Source organism: Zootermopsis nevadensis, unplaced genomic scaffold, assembly GCF_977971745.1.
Source record: "Zootermopsis nevadensis isolate Lab colony 2312 unplaced genomic scaffold, Znev_1.0 Znev_ptg000021l, whole genome shotgun sequence".
Lineage (NCBI taxonomy): Eukaryota > Metazoa > Arthropoda > Insecta > Blattodea > Termopsidae > Zootermopsis > Zootermopsis nevadensis.
This window is the reverse complement of record NW_028259153.1, coordinates 19944485-19970434: the sequence shown is the minus strand read 5'-3', so window position 1 is coordinate 19970434 and position 25950 is coordinate 19944485. Positions and strand designations below refer to the sequence as shown.

At 41.0% G+C, this 25950-nt stretch overlaps 2 protein-coding genes across 3 annotated transcripts in view; one reads left to right on the top strand and one right to left on the bottom strand.

Annotated features, from left to right (window-relative positions):
- LOC110828577 (uncharacterized) overlaps positions 1-25950 on the bottom strand; it is a 202228-nt gene that overhangs the window by 94229 nt on the left and 82049 nt on the right. For both annotated transcript variants that reach the window (XR_015536133.1, XR_015536132.1), the window contains exon 2: positions 6331-6475. The gene's annotated coding sequence lies outside the window, so the exon portion shown is untranslated. The remainder of the gene's footprint in view (positions 1-6330; positions 6476-25950) is intronic.
- Positions 17966-25950, top strand: part of LOC110828576 (homeobox protein six1) — a 42276-nt gene continuing 34291 nt past the window's right edge. The window contains exon 1 of the mRNA XM_022061397.2: positions 17966-19102. Coding sequence (XP_021917089.1) covers positions 18411-19102 — 692 coding nt within the window. The 5' untranslated portion in view covers positions 17966-18410. The remainder of the gene's footprint in view (positions 19103-25950) is intronic.

Here is a 25950-nt window from a genome sequence, read left to right as displayed (position 1 = left end):
AATACTGGAGGGTCTCGGGTTCGATTCCCGGCGGTGCCCGAATTTATAACTTGTGTAGGGCAAGGCCGTGGTCTAGGCAACACGGAGTTTTCCTCCGAGGGCTTCCCCGGTTTCTCCGTGGCATCCCAACAATTACTCCATTCACAAACAGAAGAAGGCAATGGCAAACCACTTCTGGATCATCTGCCAAGAACGTATATGAACAGGTCCCAGTCCGAGAAAAGGATGGAAGGATCCTGTTCATATGGACCTGTCCTCAGACAGAACACTAAATAATAATAAGATGAGGTGGTCTAGCGGTTAGAACGCTGGCCTTGTAATACTGGAGGGTCTCGGGTTCGATTCCCGGCGGTGCCCGAATTTATAACTTGTGTTGGGCAAGGCCGTGGTCTAGGCAACACGGAGTTTTCCTCCGGGGGCTTCCCCGGTTTCTCCGTGGCATCCCAACAATTACTCCATTCACACACAGAAGAAGGCAATGGCAAACCACTTCTGGATCATCTGCCAAGAACGTATATGAACAGGTCCCAGTCCGAGAAACGGATGGAAGGATCCTGTTCATATGGACCTGTCGTCAGACAGAACACTAAATAATAAATAATCGCTAGACTGAAATTATTTGTGGCTTATTAGCAGTCGCACAGATTACAATTTCGAAAGATGAGTCAGGGTGGCGAACTGTTGTGTTTCCTTTGCGGTACGGACTAAATTCTTAACTTATTTCCACAAGCTTCGGCTTCAAAGAATTGGTGTCATTATCCGTGCCCGTGGTTTTAAAAACTTAAATATAGTCAAGTGTGGAATTCTTCCCAAGACTACAAGGAAGTGTCTAAAAGTGAAACCGACAGTTAAGGATCGCGCGGTGGAACCCGCCTTCAAGTAGCGCTGCACCTGACTCCAATACGTCAAGCCTCTCTGGAAGCAGTTCATTTTCAGGGAGTCTTCTGTCCGGCCGAATGTGGAATTATTGGAATTTCAGCACGAATGCCAGTTTTGAAATTTAAAGTAAACAAACTCGACCTCAAAAAGTTTACAATTTCACGCAATGGTTGAAGGAACTCGGCCGACACTAGAAAGAAATCACCAGCAAAAACCAACCCCTCTCACCCCCACAGAGTGGGGTGGGAGGGGGTGGGCTCGTGGTGAAGTATCACGTGGCCTCATTAACTCAAGTGTTTTATAAATTAGAAGAAAACTCAGGACTCATGCTGTCTCGTCCAGTGACGTCCTAACGGCAGTTCACTTACCTCGAATGTGTATATAAGCCTACTTTGTATTTACGATTGGTTTAAATGACGAAATTTCACACGAATTTCAACCTCACTACAGAAATGTGAAACATCAGCGTCTAAAGCATTCAACTGTCGAGAAGAGGAGGGCGCATACAGTGTTAAAAACCTACCCTTCTTAAACCAAGCTAACGAGGACAGGGGTTGAAAAGACGGCTTCTAACAACTGTGGTCTTCTGTTCTGAATTTTCACTCAAACGTACGTAAATAGGGTAGCGTGACCCCGTCAAAAATTGACGGGAATGGATAATTTTGAGCTGGACAGTAGTACAACTTATTACAACAGTATCTTTGCAATTCGCATTCAAAGTACAAGATTTATAACATTTATTTTTAAGTAAATCAAATGAGAAAAATTATTCACGGCGACTGAAGACGCACAAACAGAGAACCGACCTCATGGGTGGCTGGATAAAACCACGAAGAACCTCAGAAACATTGCGGCAACGCCAATATGCCGTCTAAAAGTTAAAATTCATTTGTTTTTAATTTTACACGGAGGAGAAGACAACATATAAATTACAGTGGGATTAACCGACCATCCTTTTCAGTGGCTGAATAGAGAAAATCGCCCTGATGACGGAGGCAACAAGGACCTCCGAAACGTTGGTGGACATCTACCAGACTACACGGCGCAACAACCCAGAATACATCCATAAAGTAAAATATAAATGTAAAATAAATAAAAATTACGTGGCATTTTTAGACTACGTTGATGTGACAACCGAAAGGTTCAACAGTTGTAGACGGGGGGGGGGGGGGGGGGGGGACAGACGCCGGATTTCTGGGGGTACCTTTTGTTAAATCCGCAGAGACAACGAAAATCAGGCAGTTCCAGAAACGAAGGGAGGTTATTTTGGCAGACCCTGAAGTAGGGTGACCCTTTCCACAAAGGCGTGACGTCAGCTACCATCGTTCCTCCCCTTCCAAACAAAATAACAAATACCAAATAATTGACTGATCTCTTTCTGGTGTGAATGAGAAGAGGTTGAAAGAATTTCCTGGTCGACTTTTCTAATTCTTTTGTAAAGGAATACAGTTGAAATACGATGAACTTGTAAACCGAAATTCTTCACTTCAACCGCGAGGGACAAAAAGCTGTCGGTCGTGTGCCTTCCAAGATTTGGAAGCCAACAACACCTGCTGCCATCTGTTCGCTATTTCCAGAACCATCTACTGTCGGACATTCATCACTACTTTGCCCCCAACAATCAACACCCCAATCAACCCTATTCTTCGACCCCTGAAGCGAGTATCACGCTGAGAAACGCCAATGACACGGCGAATCAGACACATCCCGTTATTTTATTATTCCCCTCGATATTTGCTTTATAACTCCGAGGTCGACTCAAGAATTTAATTCAAGACCTTATAATATAAATATGTTCTGATTATGGCTCCCCTGGGAATGTAACATTCTCGCCACCGAGAAACTGCGTTGTTAACAAATTGTTTCCCTTTAGAATAGAGCTTTCAATTTCAATGTGTAAAATTAGTTTTAAAAAAAAATTAAGGTAGAAGTTCGGCATTGGCGAAGGGACTGTGACTGGCGCTTAGAAAAATGTTGAATTCGAATGCAGTCTCGAGTTTTATAGCCACGATCACAACTAGAAATTGCAAAACTGTTAGCCTGTCCACGTCTGTCCATCTTACCCGTCCATATGTTTGCTAAAATCAGACACCGATAACACAAGCGCTAAGTGACGAACCTAAACGTCTTCCTGAGCGCTCAACCAAGCTACCTTGGTTTTCACGGACACCCAGGGAACGACTAGCCAGCCGCGCAACCGCGTGACGAAACAGTCGCCAGGTACACCGCTCATAAATCAGAAGTCGCTAGAAACATTCACCCACGTCAAGAGACAAGTCTTAGAGAATGTACCACAATTATTACGCCATGCATACATTTCCCAACGTCCCCCAATACACCGCGAGACAAGACGGATGAGATTGTAACACACTTAAGATAAATTAAGTGTTCATACAAAGTTTTCGCCCGAATACCTAACGAGAACGTAGCCTATTTATTACTCAGGATGGGTGGGAGGATAATATTAAAATACGTATCGCAGGAACAGGTCGTGAAGGTGCGGTCTGGAAGTGAGCGGACACCGCGATAAAACCGGGCTTTGCAAACCCCGAGAACTCCTTGGCCAGATTCCCGATTCGAATCCTGGCCCCAACACCACCGACTACACCCAACTAGGTTTTCCTTTATTTTCCCCAGTCCCTCCAGACATTCTTCCACCACGTGTCATCCTCTCTTATCATTCGGCGGTAAATAATCTCTGCAGATGACACAGCTAAGGTAATTTATGATTTGTGACGTCATACGTCCGTCCTCGTCACCTCGTGACCAGAGGTGGATGTCGATTAAGAGGGGGGCAGATCCCCACAGATTATTTGTGGTGTGTAGTTTGTTTCCTGATTACACCACGCGTCAGCCAAACAACAGACCTCGCCAGCTTACCTGGGATTTAGTGGTGAGGTAAAAACGCTAACCATCCCCAGCAGTCACGCAACAAAGACCATCATCCAGGGAGCGTAGTGACAGGCTGAATCAGTTCCGATATGATTAGGTTCGTTTGTCTCTGATCTGTGTGCTAGGTTAGGTAGCCGGGCAGAAAACAGCCGGCCATGTGGACGGGGGAGAAGGTACCTCGACAACCCCGTTTACCGTGTTCATGAGTAATACTGGTTCACTCCCCTTTGTGTCTGTAGAAAGGGTTTTGGGGCCTGGCATTTCACATGCACCGAAATTTCTTTGATAAATAAATGTTCTTCCCCTCCCCCTGGTTTTTCATTTTGACAAATATTTGTGTCGCAGAATCTGGGACTGTACAGAACTACTGAGAAACGGTCACTAAAACTTGTGATCCATTCGACGGTAATTGTTAGTATTCGGGAAGTCCCATTTTTGATTATACAGTCTTGAGACCAGCTATCGTTATTGGGTCTTCCCGCACTTTTACTCAGTCACTCAAGACGTAATTTATTTATTTGTTCTTTATGTACTGAAGAAGTCTTTCTCGTTGCCCAGACTACAGAGGGTCGAGTGGGAGGGTCATAGCAGATAATGAATTGGGAAAGGTTTAAAAGGAAGCGGTCGTGGCCTAACTGAAGTTTATCCCTGCATTTGCCTGCTCGTAGAAATTACTTCCTGCCTTCACAGGACTCATCGACCTGATGATGAAAGCTGTAAACACCTCTGAAGCACTGGCCAGGTTTTACGTTATTACAGCACGCAAGATTCCAGCAATAAGCTGGAAAAAAAAAAGTTTCAGTAACTGACTACGGGCTGGAAGGTTAGGACTCCATTTCCGGGAGTGCCATGGATTTCTTCATCCGATACCATTCCAAGACTGGTTCCAGGGCCCTCCCATGCAATCACAAGTTTCGACGTCGAAAGGCGGTCGGAGCACGTGGCATATCACTCGTCCATCTAGAATGAGTGGAGAGTTTCCTCCATGCCGACATGGGTTTCTTGGTATTGCGTAAAGGCAAAGCATCAGTTTTGTCTATCCAGTAAACATTCAACAGGGAAATTTCTTATTTTCCTTAATCAGTTTCCCACGTTTGCGTCCTTCCAGCGACTAATTTCTCTAGATCCAATTATTCTTTCCGTCATTCTGGCCGAATCTTCCAAGTGCCATGCCCTACATTCTGCCTAACACAACCTGTATGCTTTTTGCGTGCGTTTGTAACACAATTACGTGTTTTGCTATGCGCGTCTCCCGTTCAGACGGTGGATATATGGCAACGCAGCTATGTGTGCATACCCCATGCAGGATCTCGAGTTACCAGGGGCCGATGTGGAGCAGGGGAGGCTGTTAGTGGAATGTAACCCAACACCAGATCCTCATCCCAGCCAGCCGCCCACTACAGCCAGCATGCACGTGATGATGAACCACCTCTCAATTTTGGTTAGCATCATTGCAAGGAACGTGGACTTCCATGCCAGTGAAATTTATTTTACGAGATCAAATTGTAAATAGCATCCAAGTACACATCTCGTGTTTGCAAAGCAATTAATTACCGAAATAACCGTGTAATTAATTAAGTATGTGGCTAACTGCTGGTATCTCACGAACAACAGACATCGTCACAAAGCTCGGGTCAGAAATTCCCCGCGTTTCACAGAACCCGAAGGTTCACAACAGCCCGACACCGGTCCCCATCCTAAGCCAGATGAATCCAGTCCACCGATTACCGTAAGATCCTTTATAATGAGATGGTAAAGTTGCGTCATATTGTGATATAATAAATATATATTATTTAAATCTTGTCCGTAAATAAAGATTCAAATCAATAATAACTTAAATACAATTTCTTAAATACAATTTCTATATATTATTTTAACGTACATTTTTATCAGATGTTTATCAGATATCAAACGATGTTCTTTTCCAGATTCTATTCCATTTTAATAACATATTCGATGTTGTTCTGTATATGTACATCATGCTCAATATGACTTTAGTGTGGGTGAACGTTTTTTTTGTTGTTTTTGTATCAGCCAGAAATGAAAGTTGTAGAGGAGTTACATCTGTCTGGAAGTATTGCCGTGTTTGAACTCTGAAGATAGTTATTTTAGGAACTGAAACATGTCGTGAAAAATGATGGTCTAATGTAAATCGAATATTTCGATAAAGAACATCATTTAATATTTTAAATCTTAATTAATGTAATATTTTAATATTTAATAAAAATTTATTGTGATTAGACGGACAATATTTAAATAATATATATCCTTTATAATGTTATCCTGCGCACGCCAATGTCTTCCGATTATCCTCTTCCCTTCAGGGTTTCCAAACAAAATGTGCATATTCGCCATCTTACAAAAGCATGCAACATGCCCCGACTTCATACTCCATGATTTGATCATCGCAAGAAATATCTCGTAAAGTTTGTAAATTATTAAGCAATTTTCTCTAGCCTCATCTCACTTCATCTTCTTTGGTCCAATTTATGAACGGCCTCCGTCAAAATACGCGTTGCATCTTGTTTTCTAACCATTATTTATATAAGCCTTACTCACCTTAGCTGCGTAGGCGAAGGCGTTGGTTTTTGGCCGGATCGTAGGTTCAAATCCCACTCGAAGAATGGAGTCTGAATTTCTCTGTGTTTTGTTGTATACGAGGGTCCTGAGAACCACAGGTCGTGACAGCGTGAGGGTACATAACCTGCAACACAACAAATCACCAATTTGTTAACACACAGCCGTGTTCGTCTCAACCTGACAAAGTTTCCTTCAAACCCAGACCGAGATAGTACCAAGGCCACGGACGTTTGTTTCCAATTCCTTATTTATTAATCATCACAGCAAATTTTCCTCATACAGTGTTCAGATACAAGTACTGTAGTAATCCTACATAGTTCATTCACGATTGCATTTTGTCATGCGAGCTACCAAAAATAAACACGCCTTTGTTTTTAAAACACTGTTTACTGGTACACACTTCCGAGAATTCTGTTCGATGACGCCAACAGGATAAAATGTAACATACGAAAGCAACACGCGAAAATTACCAGGTCACTGCTGACTTCGCATTAACGGGTTTCGAAAACAAATGACGATTTGCAGGCGTGCCAGATGAAATGTGTGACGATCACATCGACTGCACAACATACCCAAACCTTTCCTTTCGGTGGAAATGTCAACTTTGGGTCTTCTGGATTGTGATGCGGTGTGGTTCTTTACATTTCGGAGGAACGTATTTCCTCCATCTTCAGGGTTCAAGTCACTTACAAGATCAAGACATTCCAGAAGATCACAGTCACTCGGCTTACGTCGCTACGAAGGAAGTGTTTGACTTCTGACTGACGACCTGAATCAGGGCCTCCCCATTTTTTTTTGAACCCCCCCCCTTGTTAAGATTTCAAACTCATTACACGTAACACAGAATATCAGACAAATGCACTTTTTGTTCTTTGATTTATTAATTTCATTAACGAAGTTCTGAACTGTCGCCATGTTTTTCATATCAAACATTCAAGAGAAAACTTCATACATATTATGGGCCCTTAAATTGAGATCTGTGTAGCAAAGCCTCGTGTATCCGCAACGTCAGACTTTAGCATACACACACCTGAATACACACACAAAACCAGAGAAGGGGCTGTGAACAAACTTTGTTTCGCTCGCTAGTCAGCACGTCAGTCCTCTGCCATCATATCTTATACGGATTCATACAGAAATTAATTAACAACCGCAACTCGGAACAACCGAAACCAGGTAGCGGTGTTCTGAATGCACCCGGTCCCTTCTTCGTGGTTTTGTGGGCTACGAGTCGCTCTTTCCCGTCCAATTCCCTTTCCCCAATTCACTTCTACTATCATAACTTGTCTGTCGAACAAACGCATGTGGAGGCTTCGTGAAATTCTGATTTGCTGACAGGTGACATTAGCTGATAAGATTTGCGATCAATGAAATCCGGTTAACGTAATTTCTCTGCAACTAGACACATCAATTTTAAGTTAATGGTGGGATATTATTTAGATTGGCTGCACTGCCAAAGACATTACTGATGTAATTCCCTTAACTTTTGAAATTTATTCCATTACTTATAGTTGAAGAACAGTTTGTGCGATAAATAACCTTTGACATGCAGGAAGATTCTGTAATTACGAGCCGTTGTTACGATGTTTTAAACTCAAATTGCGGTCTTTGTCTTCAGTAAAATTTGTGATGTGATTTGTAATCAGCTTCTAAATGGAACTGTTAACAGGAGTGGCGAGCTGCCCAGAAACTTTACCTTCGACCTTTGTGAACGACAAGCATTCTCCACCCAGTCCCTTCCGTGCGTCTTCACGTAAAGTGGGCGTCATTTTTGGCCCATCTCAGCCAAAATTTGGTTGTGACGACAAACTGTAGCAAAAGTCATCAGAACCAAAATTTGTCAACATCCGTCCTGCTGTTCTCCGTTTGTTAAATGCGTAAGGACAAACAAGTATTAAATTTAAAACTAACAAGAGTATTTTTGCAGCTTTAATATTTGAACGCGCCTAAGAACGAAAACTTTCCGACTTCGGAAGACGCAGCACCAACTGAGACACACAAAGGAAGAAGGACCCAGCGCCCACAAATCCTTGGCCTCGCATTAAAAACGTCTGAAACTGCAGAGGAACTCCACAGTTTATGTTGTTTCATGTTCCTCTACTTTTAGACACCCCTGCTATAAAATGTTATATCCTATGGACATAAAAACTGCAATCACTAATCGGCCGGTAATCGCTCGCTGCTTCGAGTCAGTTTCTGCGTGGCACACCACAGAACCAACACAGTCAGAAGGTTGTAATTTAGTTCGGCGTTTTAGTGGCAATTTTCTTTGCCTTGGCATTATAAAATAGCTTCTAAGGTAAGAGACCTAAAGCATCAGAACTTCAAAACATCAAACGAATAATTTAAATCAACTTCATTTCCCCTATATAAATAGTACTTTGAGTCTGACAATGAATTAAAAGAAAATTCGATTACTATTACATTGTCAGGAGTCAGAAGGTGTTTATTATTTATTTAGTGTTCTGTCTGACGACAGGTCCATATGAACAGGATCCTTCCATCCTTTTCTCGGACTGGGACCTGTTCATATACGTTCTTGGCAGATGATCCAGAAGTGGTTTGCCATTGCCTTCTTCTGTGTGTGAATGGAGTAATTGTTGGGATGCCACGGAGAAACCGGGGAAGTCCCCGGAGGAAAACTCCGTGTTGACTAGACCACGGCCTTGCCCAACACAAGTTATAAATTCGGGCACCGCCGGGAATCGAACCTGAAACCCCAGGATTAGAAGGCCAGCGTTCTAACCGCTAGACCACCGTGGCATTTGCAAAGTAGGAATTTCATTAAGAACCTGCGATATTCGCGAGCTCACAGCACTGACAAAAGAATCATTCACCAAAATTAGCATACTTCAAGGTCACAACAAAATAGTGTACCGGAGCTCAGGCGAGTGAAGATGGCTCGGAACTCGCATTGTAGGAACGTTCGCAGGTAATTTCACTTCCAATTGACAGTATTTGACACATTTCCATGAAACAGTGTTGATTCAGTCGCTGCTACAACATAAAACAAACTCTTTATTTCACAAATAATATACCGACTGGACAAGACACCGTTCGGAAATCGACGTCAGACGACGAAAATATTTACTAGGTTTTCCCCCCCCACCGACCCACGTGTTTTTACTTAAACTCGAAGCGAGTCCCCCTGACATTATTGTTGCATGGTTACTTTTGACTTCATTTCGATACCCGATCCCCGACTCCTGCAACGAAAAATTACCACTTTTAAGAAGGATCATGAATAATTGATTTCTTGATGACAAATGTTTGTGGGTAGGGGCGGTGTTTTGGCCCGAAATTGCGGCTTGATGAGACAGCGATATTTTTGTTATGGATCGATTACATGCGTTTCCTCCCTCCCTCCCTGTAACCTCCACCCTTCCCTTGGTGTACAGTCCACCCGACACTTTGTAAACCCTTTCCACGTTTGTGTGGTATGAAATAACTGGATCAGAAACAGGTCTTTCTTCACGAAATATTTCGCGTTTTCAGAAGACAGATTAATTAAATACTCCAACAGTTGTCTTTTCGACTAAAGAAACCACACGTCACCATCGAAATACGGAGTAAATTTTGCATCGTAAGTGTCTGGGTTATGCTACCATCTTCAGGGTACGCATTTCTGCACTTTTCACGAGGTTTCTACGAGCTATGAGATCAGGCTACAGTTCGTCACAACCCAGAAGACGTCGATCCATGTTTTCATCACCGTCAAAATCTCAAGTCTGATACCACAAAACAGACCTTGCCTATTTATAGGCTGCCTGAACCCAAACGCGACCTTGAGTAAGGCCTACCTGTATTTTTCATAAGTCAGACAACGTTTCTAAAGTTGAGTTTAATTTTTGTCTACAAGGATTTTTGACACGTCAGATTTGCTTCACAATACCCGAATGACGAGAGGAATTCTTTCTAAGAACAAAAGCCAAGGCACTACGCATTTGACCCGCAGAACGTACAAACTCGATTGGTTCTTAGTAACTCGCTAACGCGACGTTTTGTTAGTCACGAAATAACGGCACTTGGTTTTGAAAGTAGTCCAAAATTTCGGCTATCAATGCAGTCCACTGCTCACTCTTCCATCACTAATTGTGTGCATTAAAATTCCCTTTCTCTGTTCGTTTCTCTTCTGTGCTTACGAAATATCGCAACCCTTCTCTCATATCAGCAAGGTTTTATCTATTTTCTAGGAGGAGGTGGGGTGTCTACAGTAATTTCACTCGGTATCAGGAACACAGATCGTGTTAATAGCGTAGCAGTAAACCCAGCACGTATAGCGGGACGGACTGACAGCCCCTGCGGAACACAGCGATTTGTATGCGAGGGATGGAAGCTATGGGATTCCGCTCATCAGTCATTTCGCCCCACCATCCCACTGAGGGCGCGACCTCTGAGCTGGGGGGGCGCCAACCCCCAAGGGGTCTCTGTGTGACTAGTGTTCAAAAATCATAAATTCATGTTCATGATACTCCGAATTAATTACAGAGCTTTTTTTTTTCCCAGGAATTAGGCCTAAATGTAAATTCCATGGGGTTAAGGATGTTACGAAGACTGGAAGACAGCTCAGTCACGAGTTTAATTCTTAGAAAGTTCAAAATGCCACTGAAAATCTGAAGAAAAAAAAGGTATAAATCTCTTGATATCGGTCAATTTCTAACAGAACTGAACTAAATAGCAGGCAAATCACGATATTCTGAGATACACAAATTTGTTAATTCTATGTGGAATAAGGAATAATTACCAGGCCACGGAACGGATCTATTATTGTACCGAATTATAAAAAGGATAAACTAATAAAAATTAGAAATATCACTGTTATGAACTATCCAAAATTCTTCTCTCAAGGACAACTGCTTTTATGAACCCTGTATTAATCATCTCAGTTATCAATTTTTCGATAATTTCGACTATGGAGTTCGTTGGTCAGGACATGCAAATATTTGTGTTGATTATTCATACTTGGTGCAAGTTGTCGGTCGAGGTACTCCGACGTGTGAATCTTTAACGAGGAATTATACAATCTGTATTGATGAAACACTTCATGCGAGCCATATGACCCTGCTTCTGTGGCCCCGGAATCGAGATATGTTAATTTGCGTAGTTCCGATGCACAGTAACGAGTCATATAATTGAAACCGTTAAATGGAATATCCTGTGTAAAACAAGCGAGAGGCGTAATGCGAGATGCAGCAGCCACTGGATCGCCGCCTCTACAAAGCAAATGATTGGCGTCCTGTGTTCTTCGCTAATTTCTGTGAAATCTTACTGCTAACACGTGTTCCGAGGTGTGTGTTACACAGCCCTTGTGTTAATGTGGCTGTCAGAAGTGGGAGGGGTTTTGGAGGAATTTATCAGTAAATTAGGAACAGATTAAATTCAATAAAGGATTGTTCAGAATAGCTTCTCCTTTCTGAAATGATCGATAGAAAATATTTTAACCTATTCTAGCGTAAACACTGGCCTGATAGATTTACTACCTTTATCCTCCACTTTTGAGTTGAATTCACCTTTCGAAAAGTCGTAATTTTATAATTTAGACCATTGGTATCCAACCTTTTCTGTTCGCGTACCCACAGATATAATTTCTCTTCAACTTCGTACCCCCAAAGTTGTTGGTGTATAATTCAAGTTATACATAGTATATAATCCACATCTAAAATAAATTAAATAAATTACATTACTGATTATTCAGTGTTTATCATAAAATAATATATTTTTTTAAATTTCACGTACCCCCTAAGATTTCTTCACGTACCCCAGGTTGAATACCACTGATTTAGACTATGGACAGAGTCTAAAAAACAATTCGACACGTCATAACGTACGGTCATCAAAAACCTTCGAACTATGACGACGCATTTAAACCTGCAATAAAACCCTGAAAATGAAAAATAATTTTACAGGTTACGTGGTATTACTCAGACCCAAAAGATTTCCTTTAAAGTTCATTTTGACTCTTAAGCAAGTGTCAATCCAAGGAGGATGCTGTGAGGTGACATATCTCGTTTGTAGTATCGACAGGGTTAATCGATACTATATCGAATTATAAATATCCCGCTATCGATAAACTTACGCAGGTGGTATAGAGACGGGGCTGCATATTTACAATTGATAAGAGATAAAACGACCGGAGGAAGCGACTGAGCGCGCCGTAGGCGGAAATGAGGCCCTACCTATAACAAGGTGGGTGGGGGAGAGGCGTAGGAGATCGTGATAAGCAACAATGGGGCTAAGTAGCTATCCAATGATTGGTCCATGTCATCACATTAGCTGAAAGTGCTTGATCTGTCTAGGGACCTTTCATATCACGTGTCTCAAGGGTGTTTCCAGAAAACCCAAGTGGGAACGCCTAGAGAGACGACTGTACTGTCAGTCTCAAAGACATCGCACGACTTTCCTTTCTGTGTGACAAAACCTGTCACCATACGATTCATGAGCAGTTTATCTAAATTATATTTAAAAATGTATTTTCTTTATTTTCGTTTCTACAGAACTTGCCATGGTCAAAACTCCTGCTTTGTTTTTGTACCTTTAGCCTGGTTAATCTCCAGGGAAATTCTTGAATAACAGCAGACTTACAGAAGCGATTCAACCAATGCAGTTGATAATCGTCGTTAAATAACCGAAGAATTTATCAATTATTTAATTTTTACAAGCGTCATTAAATATCTAGAGCAGTAGTATTCAACCTTTTCTGTTCGCGTACCCCCAGATATAATTTCTCTTCAACTTCGTACCCCCAAAGTTGTTGGTGTATAATTCGTGTTATACTTAGTATATAATCTACATCTAAAATAAATTAAATAAATTACATTACTGATTATTCAGTGTTTATCATAAAATAATATATTTTTTTTAAATTTCACGTACCCCCGGGGGTACTCGTACCCCAGGTTGAATACCACTGTTCTAGACGAATCAGCAAATGCGATGATGATGATGATGTGACAGCTGATGTTTTCACAACGACACTAACGCCTCCTGCAGTCCATTCGCATGAATTACAAACGTTTTGCTTCGTAATCTCGTTTTCTTTTGTTTTACGCATTTTCGCTCCATCATTGTTTATGGGCGGTTGGGACTCCACTCGTCAGAATAATGCAGGCCATGATATTCACTTTACTTCTAGGCCTAAGCGCAGACTCTGCTCACAGCTTTCGTATTAATTTCAATACGGGGTAGAATAAATGACTGTATGCACTTTTGTAAGAGGATGGAGACAAAAAGTTTCTATTTCCTTCCACAGTTCCACTTACAAAAATATCTAGCTTTGTGACGTCGTTTGTTTTAAATAAAAAGATACCATTTTCGGAGCTCTCATCACACATTTATAGATTTCGTTCTCTTTTAATGTCCGTAACGACATCTCTGTGATTTTTCTCAGATGTTCCAAATGTCAAAATTAAGATATTTTTGACGTTTTCATATCGACGAGTATAAAGACGGTTGTCTTCTGGGATACAGAACAGTTCAGTCTGACAGATATTGACCGATGTTTCAGAGTAGCTTCCTGCGTCCATCATCAGGGATTCAGAATGGTCCTCTTCAACGTCGGACGGATCTAGCCGACAACAGGGTGCTTTAACCCAGAAGACAGCCATCTTCAAATGATGCATTGGTTTGAATTGCACTTTTGGTCTACATCCGCGTGTCATGTAAGTCGATCCTTTGTTATGTCTCCCACCCCCTGCATTTTCATACATTAATGGGGGGGGGGGGCAGGCGGATTTGGGTGGAGAAGCCAGGGAGCGGTTCAAACAGGGACAGGTGAGCCTACACTATGACACATTAGGAGAACCACAACTCCCAAGATCGAAATCCTTATTCGCGTGCCAGGATCCCGAGAGAACGTCGACCACACTCTCTGATTTAGTGACAGGATAAGCTCCTAAAAATATCTGTCTTCTGGGATGCTACACCGTGTCTCTCTGGTAGATACTGACCGACGTTTCAGAGGAGCTCATCAAGGGATGAACCAAGAACTGACAACAGAAAGACTTGAGTCTATAAAATATTTCAAGTTGACACTTAATTCGTTTTACGAAGTTGAAATCCATAAAATCCCGTTTCTTGGCTGATTATTACAAACAATAAAATACCAGTTGCTTAAGAAAAAGATGAGATATAATTGTTTAAACGGCCAGATGAATCAATTAATCCCGATAACCTTTAAAAATTACGCATTTTGTTTCAACTCTTTCATACGCGTGTCATATTCAGGAAATTCTACTCTCCTTCTCTTCGCTTTTCATCTCTTATCCTCCTCTTATTCTTGCCCATCCATTTTTCCTGCTCCGTCTTCAGTGATGTATGTAACCCGCGCGAGTGCCCATGCCGGACAATATGGCCGCTGCTAAGTTTCTTTTAACGCTTCCGAAGCGAGTGCAGTTGGAGGTCCCACAACGCCCAGTTTGTTAACTGCCAAGAAAAAAATACGATTCCAGTCCAGTTGCCTTATGTAACGCAACACTGCCCCGGGATGATTACGTCACCTGCACAAAGCGGACGGTAATGAATCTTTGGACACCGTAAAGACGAGAGATTTCTTGACTAGCGAAGGAAGTGTAACTTCTCACGAAAGGCTGTCTGTGGGAGTACTGCAGGTTGTAGACTATGTGTAGCTATAGCATCCATGGTGGTCTTCTGGGGTAACCACCCACAAGTTCACACATCACAACCCAGAAGCCCACAGAGTAGCAATAGGGTCCATGGTGGTCTTCTGGGGTAACCACCCACAAGTTCACACGGCATCACAACTCAGAAGCCTACAGAGTAGCAATAGCGTCCATGGTGGTCTGCCGGGGTAACCATTTACAAGTTCAACGCCGTCACAACCCAGAAGCCTACAGAGTAGCAATAGCGTCCATGGTGGTCTGCCGGGGTAACCACCCACAAGTTCACACGGCATCACAACCCAGAAGCCTACAGAGTAGCAATAGCGTCCATGGTGGTCTGCCGGGGTAACCATTTACAAGTTCAACGCCGTCATAACCCAGAAGACCACTATTGAGCCTTCACTGCCGTGAGATGATCTAACAGCAGTGACGTAGTTATTCTTCTTGCAATTTACCAACCTGGACTTACAGGTAGTTTATGAAAATTATTTGCATTCTCTCGCCTTCCCAAGCCAACAACCTGTCACTTTTTGTGCTCGGTTTTGGAAACTTGTCTGAAGGGACAATCTTGCGACACACTGAATACTATGACGATTGGGGGAAGCAGGGTCTGTTGTTCCTGACCGCAGCTGCTATGTAGATCACAATATGAAGACTACAAAATACGAGGGTTTGCATTTATTCCTCGGCCCGTCTCAAAACAAATCATTAAACATAAAGAAATACAATTATTTTGCCAACAGGACATGTCACAGCTCCGACGGCAAACTGGAAGAACAAATGCCACCGTCACCTTTCCGTCGAGTGCCTCCGATTTCCGAAGGAGTCTCCGTATTTTTTGTAGTATTTCCACGCAACGCACTGCGAAGTGTTTTAAATTTTCCTGTCTTCTTTTGTATATATTAAACAGACGTCTACAACTTCAACTTTTCGGTTCAGCGATTGAAAATGTAACTTTTACAAACAACAGACCCTTGATCTGTGTAAAAACGTAGCCTATTGTGATCGTGGAAACAACTGAGCCTCGGATGCACCTAGGACGCCACATTTACCTTAAGAGTTACCATATGCGTATGGCAGCAAATCCCGAACTGTCACTCCACGTCACCCCTACACCTCTAAATCAAAATACGATAACCGCCATCATTACATTTTTCCCACGCATTTAACTATCATTGGTGTCAATGAAGCGAGCCCTTTGAAGTATGTTACTCGTCTAAATAATAAATTATTTAAATTAAATAAATTATTTAAAAATGCCTCAAAGAAAACACAAGTTCAAAAGGTCAATACTGTTGAAGGAAGTTAATCGCTGTTTATTTTGAAGAAATCAATAAAAATACATGCGAAAACTGCGCGTAATCTGTGAGGAAAAAACGCACAGTTGGGATTTAATATTAAAGACGGGTGGTAAATATTATTACCACTGAACTTTGAAAGATAAACTTCATCCTGACATTCCTTCAGCTAAACCATCGGTACAATCCGAAAATTTTCGCGGTGTTTAAAGAAATATTTTATTCTGGAAGGGAAGGGAGCTCTTGTAATTATAGGCCCGCAGCTGAACTAAGCGATTCGGATCAGAATTAATAGCGGCTTTGTTCTGTTCCCTGCACCCTCTTAATTTTAATGTATTTAAAACTTCTTGAAGAAAACATGAGACTGTACGTTACTCCTGATATTTTATTTACAATATAAACACTCCATAAATTCAGCAGAACACATTTTTGTATGGCGCAAAGTTTTTTATCCGCGGTGTACCCAGGGCACGATATCTGGGATTCGTATTCGTGGTTCAATTATCGCATCTTTCAGCCTTCACATATTCCATATTTAATTCCGTGTGTCAAATTTACAATATATTTATTCATTACATTTTATTTATTTATTTTATTTTTATTGTGAGATTTCTGGTTGTCAAAGCGGCGAGTATACCCTGAAGATGGAAGCAGTAAACACGTCTTACATTAAGTCAACTTCCACGAGACTACACGGTACAAAATCCCCCCCCAAAAAAAGTATTATTATTATTATAATTATTTATTTATTGTCGTTCTGATTGTATTAATTGGTTCTGTTGTTTTGAGTTGCACCTACAAATTTGGCTTTTCATTCAGCGCACGAAAAACAAAAGTGAATTTAATCACTTGCCTTTCTTGTTGTTACATACTGCGGTCATATTAAAAATTAATTTCTTGCAAAGATTTTAAAATCTAATATTTTAATATTTTCCGTCAAATCACAATTTTAATAAAATATAAAATATTTAAAATATCATTTCACGTTCCGCATCGAATGATCGATTTACAAATTTGGAACGTTCGATGCGGAACGTGAAATGATATTTTAAATATTTTATATTTTATTATCTTATTAAAATTTGTGATTTGACGGAAAATATTAAAATATTAACCTAATTCACAATATGACGCAAATATACTACCTTATAAAGATTTTAAATTAATGATTAATTAACTTCCTTTCCCACCTGGGTTTAATTTTCATCACACTTCAGTGGAACACGCGAAAGTGAGGACCACTTTTAAGTTTCAGTCTACAAAAAAAATCATTTGGGACGAGCGTGTTCATCGTAGCGTAATCAATACAATCATCTTTGAGGGGTCAGAAAACTATTCATGTATTTTTACACTCATCTAATGATGAATCCCATTAAATCGATTGATTCATTAGCACACAGCATCATTACAAAGCCCCGTCCATCTTGAAACAAAATGAATCAAAACAGAAATAAATACGATATAATCCCGATTGTCCAGGAGTCCCTGACAATGAATCACATAGTTCCAGCCAATGAGAAAACTTTTCCCACGTGGTTCAGCTGGTTTTATGATGCACCTCCCTCTTCCGACAAGCTCCGCCCAAGTTGGACTCGGGTGTCTCCGACTGACTGGTCGCCATAGCTTTGCGGACCAATGAGGTTCATCGTCGACGTCGTACAGAAGATACGTCGCCAGGGATAACAGAGCCCCGTCAGATGCGAGGAGATCATCACGGAGTGTGGAAGGGTCTGTGTCACTGTTGCGTTACAAATCCCTCCCCCCCCCCCCCAAGTTATCAATGTGGTGTTTACAAACATTTGAATGATATTACAGTGCATCGCCCGAGTGCCAGTTGGATCTAATTCGAGTCCCGGTGCTAGACGTAAGCATGCGAAGACCTGGGACTTGGTTTAATTAAAGTGAAGCATCTGTCAGCTGATGTAAGTGAAATGTTTGAACGTCTTCTCGTTTGAAATTAAACAGCAATATCCTCGGTGACACACAAGAACTAGCAAGTTATAATGAAGATAAATCAGTCGGGGCTGTCAGCGTGAAATGAACGCAGAATCTGTTGGTCGTGCACCCTTGGGAAAGTGAAGTCGACCAGCGCCGTCGGCCGAGACCCGCGGCTACCTCCGAGAATAGCACACGCGGTCCCTCCATGTTGGCCGGTCCTCCAGCAGGCAGCGGTGGCCTGCTTCAACAGATGACTCCCGAGTTGCCATCGAGCGTCGCGATGCATCACTTCCAACAATCCGTACCACAACACTCACCGCCGCCCGGAGGCAGCATGAGTCCGTTATTACCAAGTTTCGGTTTCACTCAGGAACAAGTTGCGTGCGTGTGCGAGGTGCTCCAACAATCGGGCAACATCGAGCGTCTAGGCCGATTCCTGTGGTCACTTCCGGCCTGTGAGAAACTGCATAAGAATGAGAGTGTCCTAAAGGCCAAGGCAATTGTCGCGTTCCACCGGGGAAATTTTAAGGAACTGTACCGTATTCTGGAAACGAACCAGTTCTCCGCCCACAACCACCCCAAGTTGCAGGCGCTGTGGCTCAAGGCGCACTACGTCGAGGCAGAGAAGCTGAGAGGAAGGCCTCTGGGAGCCGTGGGCAAGTACAGAGTTCGACGGAAGTTCCCGCTACCGAGAACCATCTGGGACGGAGAGGAGACGAGCTACTGCTTCAAAGAGAAGTCCAGGTCGGTCCTGAGGGATTGGTACACCCATAACCCGTATCCCAGCCCCAGAGAGAAGAGGGAGCTTGCAGAGGCTACTGGTCTCACCACGACACAAGTCTCCAACTGGTTTAAGAACCGTCGACAACGAGACAGGGCCGCGGAACAAAAGGACGGGTGAGTTCGATGATTCTCTTTACAAACTGCAATCATCAGCTGATTTTCCCCCTTCATACTTCATCATCATAATTCCACTTTCCGTGTATATTCGGCTGTTTAATTTATCCCATTCTAAAATCCAACTGCAGTGAGATATAAATTAATTCGAAAGGAAACGCGGGTTTGGAACAAGAGATCACACCTCATCGAAACATTTTTCACCATCGACATTTTATTCTTGAGAAACTGTGACATTTTTTAATACGTTCCGAACTCATTTTCCTCTTATAGTCTTTTCGAAGCTCATAATCGGGCCCCTTTGGTCTGTGCACTCATTAATTCTGGTTTGTGTGTGTATGTATACATTATGTCGATCTGGTGAACAGATTCTGTACTCTAAAATGTTGGCCATTTCCAAAAGGCGTTTAAGGTAAAAAAAATATGCAACTCAAAACGTCAGGCGTATAAATTTCATATAATAAAGACGTAATTTAACTTAGATAAACGGTGCTTTAATCGAAGTCATTCTGCGTTACGTTACAAACTGCATAAAATCTCGAGATTTTCAACCACGAACAGGCCTATAATTCAAGATCGGCAACTGAAGTCGGCCAATTAGAAACAAGATTATTATCTCTCAACCGTGACGACTAGGCCTATGTACCTATATGATATGAAACGTTACCAACACACAATAGACCTACGGTCAGAGTTGTTGAACCTAATACAAGTTAAACCATAAAATAATCAGGTTTTTGTCTCAACTTCTCGTTGTAATATTCGGTATCAATCAGACGCATGTAATTTTAAAAATTTGATTTTTAATTCTCTTGTCATCTGTCTTAATCGATTACCGTAATAAATTAAGACAGTAATCGGTAGTTTACAATTAATCAGCCTGTTCATTAATCTTAAGACCGCAACCCAACAGAATTAAGATATTCTTGATCTTATCGAAGACATTGCTTTTTATAAATCTCATACTGGACGTAATTTAGAAAAGGCGAATCCATCGTGGTTGTCCCGCGGCAGTACGCCTGCATACCGGCGTTCTTTATAATAACCTCGCTGATAACCCATTGTCAAGTTTCTCGCTAAACTTTTAATATTTCATTCTAGGAATATCTGAAACTTAAATGAGTGTCATTTCTTTGCTGACTAAAGTTTCTACCACAATGCGACATGTATGTTGTGTTAAACTATCAGTGTTAATTCTGCTTATAATAGAAAATATAATTTGAAAGAAATAATTGTCGGCCGCCCTTAAATGTGGACCTAAATATTTGAAAATTTTGAAGTCATTATCAAAATAAACAATGAAAGATCGTTGTTGGCATTAATTATTTAAACAGCGTGGTAATTATATGTGCCGCCTGCTTAAGAGTAATTAACTTTGCATTCTGCCCGTATGATGCATGATGATTTTATTTAATTCTCAGAATAAACAGGGTTTATTTTCTAAAACAGCATTAACCAGCATTTTCATAATGGAGATGTTTTCTTTAGGGTAATAACTTCTCTTTTAATTTAGTTATTATTTAGACAAACTTTGCATTTAAAGCGTCGAACTTAAAACTTAAGGAGCACTGAATCTTGTTTGGGTCATTTAAAGTTTTAGCTCAGAAGTTTCAATTCGTATCACAGCAAATTCCCGAACCATTCACACTGCCTCTCGTAAGCAAACTACTCAGTGAACACGATTTGCATTGCCGTCAGACTTCACATTATTTTTAAGCAGGCTTATTAATCTAAGTAGGCCCACTTTGAAAACGTTAGCCTGAAGGGCCTAGGTATATTTCAGATAAAGGTACGTCTGTAAAAGTCGGTTATTAAATGAACTTCTTGCCTTCTGCGACAATGCGATCCTCCGAAACGTCGGTCAGTTTCTACTACACGACGCAACAACCCTGAAGACAGCCGTGGCCTATTATTTGTGCGTCCCTAAGCGTACGGAACGCAGCGAAATTTCGTAAAGTCTGATCGCAAAGAAACTTTACAAATTTTCTACCAATAATTGCGATTTGCAAAGATAATCTTATTTATTTAAATCTTGTCCGTCTAATCACAATAAATTCTTATTAAATATTAAAATATTACAATTATTAACATTTAAAATATTTAAAATATTAAATGATGTTCTTTATCGAAATATTCGATTTACATTAGAACATCATTTCGATAAAGAACATCATTTAATATTTTAAATGTTAATTATTGTAATATTTTAATATTTAATAAGAATTTATTGTGATTAGACGGACAAGATTTAAATAAATAATATTTATTATATCACAATATGACGCAACTTTACCATCTCAAAGATAATCTTGCAATAAACTGTGTTGTTGTTAAACATATAAAATGTCCATTCCCGTCAATTTAACTGTGGTAATTTAATGATAATATAAAGCATAATAATTCAATTCATATCACTTACACATGTGCATGACAGCAGCCAAACAGGGCCAATTACAGCCGAGCACAAAAAACAACACAATCAGAAAAAAAGAGTAATGATGCCACGACGTGGGAGGGGTTACACAGAATCCATCTGGCCGAAGATAAGGCTCTTGTGAATTCGGTAATGAACATTCGTTTGCCATAAATGGCGCAGAATTGATTAAATGAGCGAATATTATCTTTGTGAGATTTGAGGTTCTCACGGTCCGACGAGTTTGAGGCTGACTGTCTTGTGGTTTATTTCGCCGTGCAGTCTGGTAGAAGTTCAGCGACGTTTCAGAGGTGATTTCTGCCACCATCATATCCATATATCTCCGAAACGTCTGGTAACTTCTACACGGCGCAAAATCCATTAGACATACTAAATATTATAACAACAATAATAATAACTTACGAAGTCACAATTTAAAACATGCCGCCAGAGAACTGTACAATTACGTGCCGGAGGAAGATCAGGTACAGCTCGTGTCAGCCTCCCGGAGGCGGTCTGAATCGGCGACATCCAGAATTTTAAATAGGACTTCTGTCTATTACTCCAACAAAGACTTTCTACGAGGATTTTTATTTCCAAGCTATCAGCCGTGTCGGATTACAGTCGAACTAGGACACTGTATCCATCATCATCAGGACAGACAGGTCACCTACCATGATGATGGACACAGGGATGACCTCCAAAACGTTTTACTGAGACTAAATACTTCCGTCGCTTATCGTCTAGCTTCGTATCTCTTCTGAATGACGGTCGGTTTACTTATTTTGTCCCACAAACAACGTAACAGTGTCGATAACATCAGACCGGCGGTCAGAAATTTCCGATATGACGCAGGATTTACTACGCCCGTCCTTGCTACTGGCTTCATCACCTAGCTCGAATACTGGCTCTGGGGCTCTCCCAGTAAATTGTCCGACGGGTACTAACAGCTATTTCATCGGAAATAAAACTATTATTTTTATTTATTTAGTGTTCTGTCTGACGACAGGTCCATATGAACAGGATCCTTCCATCCTTTTATCGGACTGGGACCTGTTCATATACGTTCTTGGCAGATGATCCAGAAGTGGTTTGCCATTGCCTTCTTCAGTGTGTGAATGGAGTAATTGTTGGGATGCCACGGAGGAAAACTCCGTGTTGCCTAGACCACGGCCTTGCCCAATACAAGTTATAAATTCGGGCACCGCCGGGAATCTAACCCGAGACCCCAGGATTACAAGGCCAGCCGTTCTAACCGCTATACCACCGTGGCTATATACGTCTCTATTGTGTGATGTTTAAGCACAGAAGCAACTTCATATGTTTTTACCTTACATACAAGCAATTTGTCGCTGAAAATGTATATTCAAAAATACGGCAGGAGAACGTTTACGCTCTGGCATGTGACCTCTTGCAGAGGCACTGTGACGTATTTCCAGGAGGGTCTGACGCGCGGGCGACCAAGCGAGAGTCTGGCGGGAGACGGTGAAGTCGTTGCCGTGTGGCCTGGTCGCCTGCTCACTAGCTTTTCTTGTAACCGCTTACTGATAACTTCCAACTTCCCGCTTCATCCGCACTCTCGACTTGTGGCCATCGTCGAAACGTCTGTCAAGACATCCACAGCAGAAACTGTCTACCAAAATATTCTCCCCATTCCCAGTTCCCGGGTTTGATGTCTTCTTTGGTTCCTGCAGGCGGATTCTGAGACACACGCTTCCTTCCACATCCTTACCAATTTATTATTCACGTGATCATCTATCATTCGACGCCAATTAATCAAACGTGAGTCAATCAAGACTGAGGGTAATGAAGTTGGGAGAATGTTTTTTTTTTCAGACGTGTTTATTTCTACTTTCACTACACCTTTCCTTGTGATACATTTGTTATGCGCCGAGACTGTGGCGTCACTAGCACGTCATTCTGTACTGACGTTAGAGTAAATATTGCCTAACATAACCTATAAACCGACAACCCTCCTTCTGTTTATCCACTCTTTATGTGTTATTCTGAATATGATGTTCAAATTACACACATTCTTTACTTACATCGCAAACATGCAAACAATAAAAATTAACGTAGGCCTAAAACTTCGGTTTTCGATGGTCAGCCTCATAGAATGTTCAAGGTTTACGACGTTTCGGCAAACATTACAATTGACATCCAAACTGAACAATATTTATCTACGAAAAACAGGAGTTACACATTAAACTCCAGCTGAGGAGACATCGAGACAAGAGTTTCTAAATATGAAATCAATCCCTCCACCAATTTCTCTACCAATTTCTAGTTATGAGATGATAAAGTTGCGCCATATTGTGATAAATATATATATTTGTTTAAATCTTGTCAGTCTAATCACAATAAAATTCCTATTAAATATTAAAATATTACTATAATTAACATTTAAATATTTAAAATATATATTAAATGATATTCTCTATCGAAATGTTCGATTTACTTGAAGTGATGTTCTAATGTAAATCGAACATTTCGATAGAGAATATCATTTAATATATATTTTAAATATTTAAATGTTAATTATGGTAATATTTTAATATTTAATAGGAATTTTATTGTGATTAGACTGACAAGATTTAAACAAATATTAATAGTTATATTAAGAGTTGTTAAATGCTCAACCTGGTTGGGTAAATAGTTGGCATTGTGCTGTTAAGGGTTAATATGCACTTGAGTTCAGAGTGAATATAGCGGATTAATAGCATTTACGAGTTATCGGATAAAAACATCTTTAAATAAAACAGTGGTAATTTAACGAACGGGCGACGAGATGACATATCAGGGCTCAGGAATGTATCACTGTCATTACCACACTCCGCGAACTACTGATAGACGTTAAAATCACATTTAAATTCAGTGTGGCGCGCGGCACACAAGTTGAAAAACACTGAAACAAGTAGCGATACAGCTTATGTTAGAGACACAGAAGACCATTACAGGATCTTTCACTCACTTAGCATTAATCGCAGAACTTCTGTGAGATAAACATCAAAACTAATTTGAAGACTGGTGTGGTTTACGAAAGGAATGTTAATTGTGCTGTAAGCAAGGCGATGTGGACTATTTATTATTTTAAGTGTAACAATTTCAGCGACGCAAAACCACTTCAAAGATCATTGCGAGGGGAGGGTATCTTCAGGATACTGTCGTTGACATGAAGGACTAGTGGGAAAATGCATCATGCATCGTAAGCTTGTAATCCTTTCACACAGTGCTTTAGAAATTGAGAAATGATGTTCGTAGCATCACGTGAATATGAGGAAGAAACACTGAATTTCACAGATTAATTGCACAAAATTCAAGAAGTGAACGCACAAACTTGACGTCCTGTCGGCTCAACTATGTCCTTGAGTCGATCCACGTTATTTATCCGAAAGTATCGAACGGATTTAGATGAAATTTGGTGGTTCGTATTGGTTTAACTACATCAGCTGAGACAACTTCGGCGATTCGTAATAAAAAATAAATTAAATTAACAACCGAGGGCATGGTAATGTGCTGCTTGGTCAGGTCTATATAGTGTAAACTGTTTTCTTTGAAAGCTTATTTTATATGTTGACATGACGTCCATTCAGAATAAAATGAAAATCCGCCCAATGGTTCTTGAGTTAACACAAGTCGAGACACTGACAAGCAGGAAAAAAACCCTCTCCATACGTCAGAATAATGTCGTCGTCCTCCTTGTGCTGATGCAGCACGATGGAGAATTCGGAGTTGAACTCGTATCTCGCGCGGTTTCGAATTCACCCAAGTCGCGTGATCGGCCTGCAACGGGGTCTCACGTCCGAGACTGCCAGATCAGCATGAACACCGTCAGGCCCACGCCGGAAGGTTCGGTCATACCGACTTCCGTTATCATCAAGAACGAATGAGGATTATTCTGACACCACGAAACTACGTTTCGAAGTTCCCTTTTCCTTTGACTTCATCAGAGTTTTCGCTGTCGCGTCCACATGAGTCCTCGGATCGGCTCATTCTGAAACCAGATAAATTCAGCCCCATTTTCCAGCACTCTATTTTACTCTAAGAGTAATTTTAATGGACCGTCATCGCATCACTTAAGTGAGCTATGTCCCCGTGGCGGTCGCAGTCCTTGAAGTTTTTAAAACAAAAATTTGTGTGCAGTTTTTATTTCCACGTATGTACTGCAATTATTGTTGTGTCCTTGATTTAAACACCCTATACTAGGTAAACAGAAGAGCTTATGAAACTCGTCACTGTTTAATTTTCTCCAGCGAACTGGTAATCTTACTTGGAATCATATTAAAGTTCGTCAGGCATAAACGACCAGTTTTATTATTTATTTCAAGGTCATAATCTGTATATGTATATATGTATATATATATATATATATATATATATATATATATATATATATATATATGCCTACGGTGCATCAAAGCAAAGTGGTTATTTC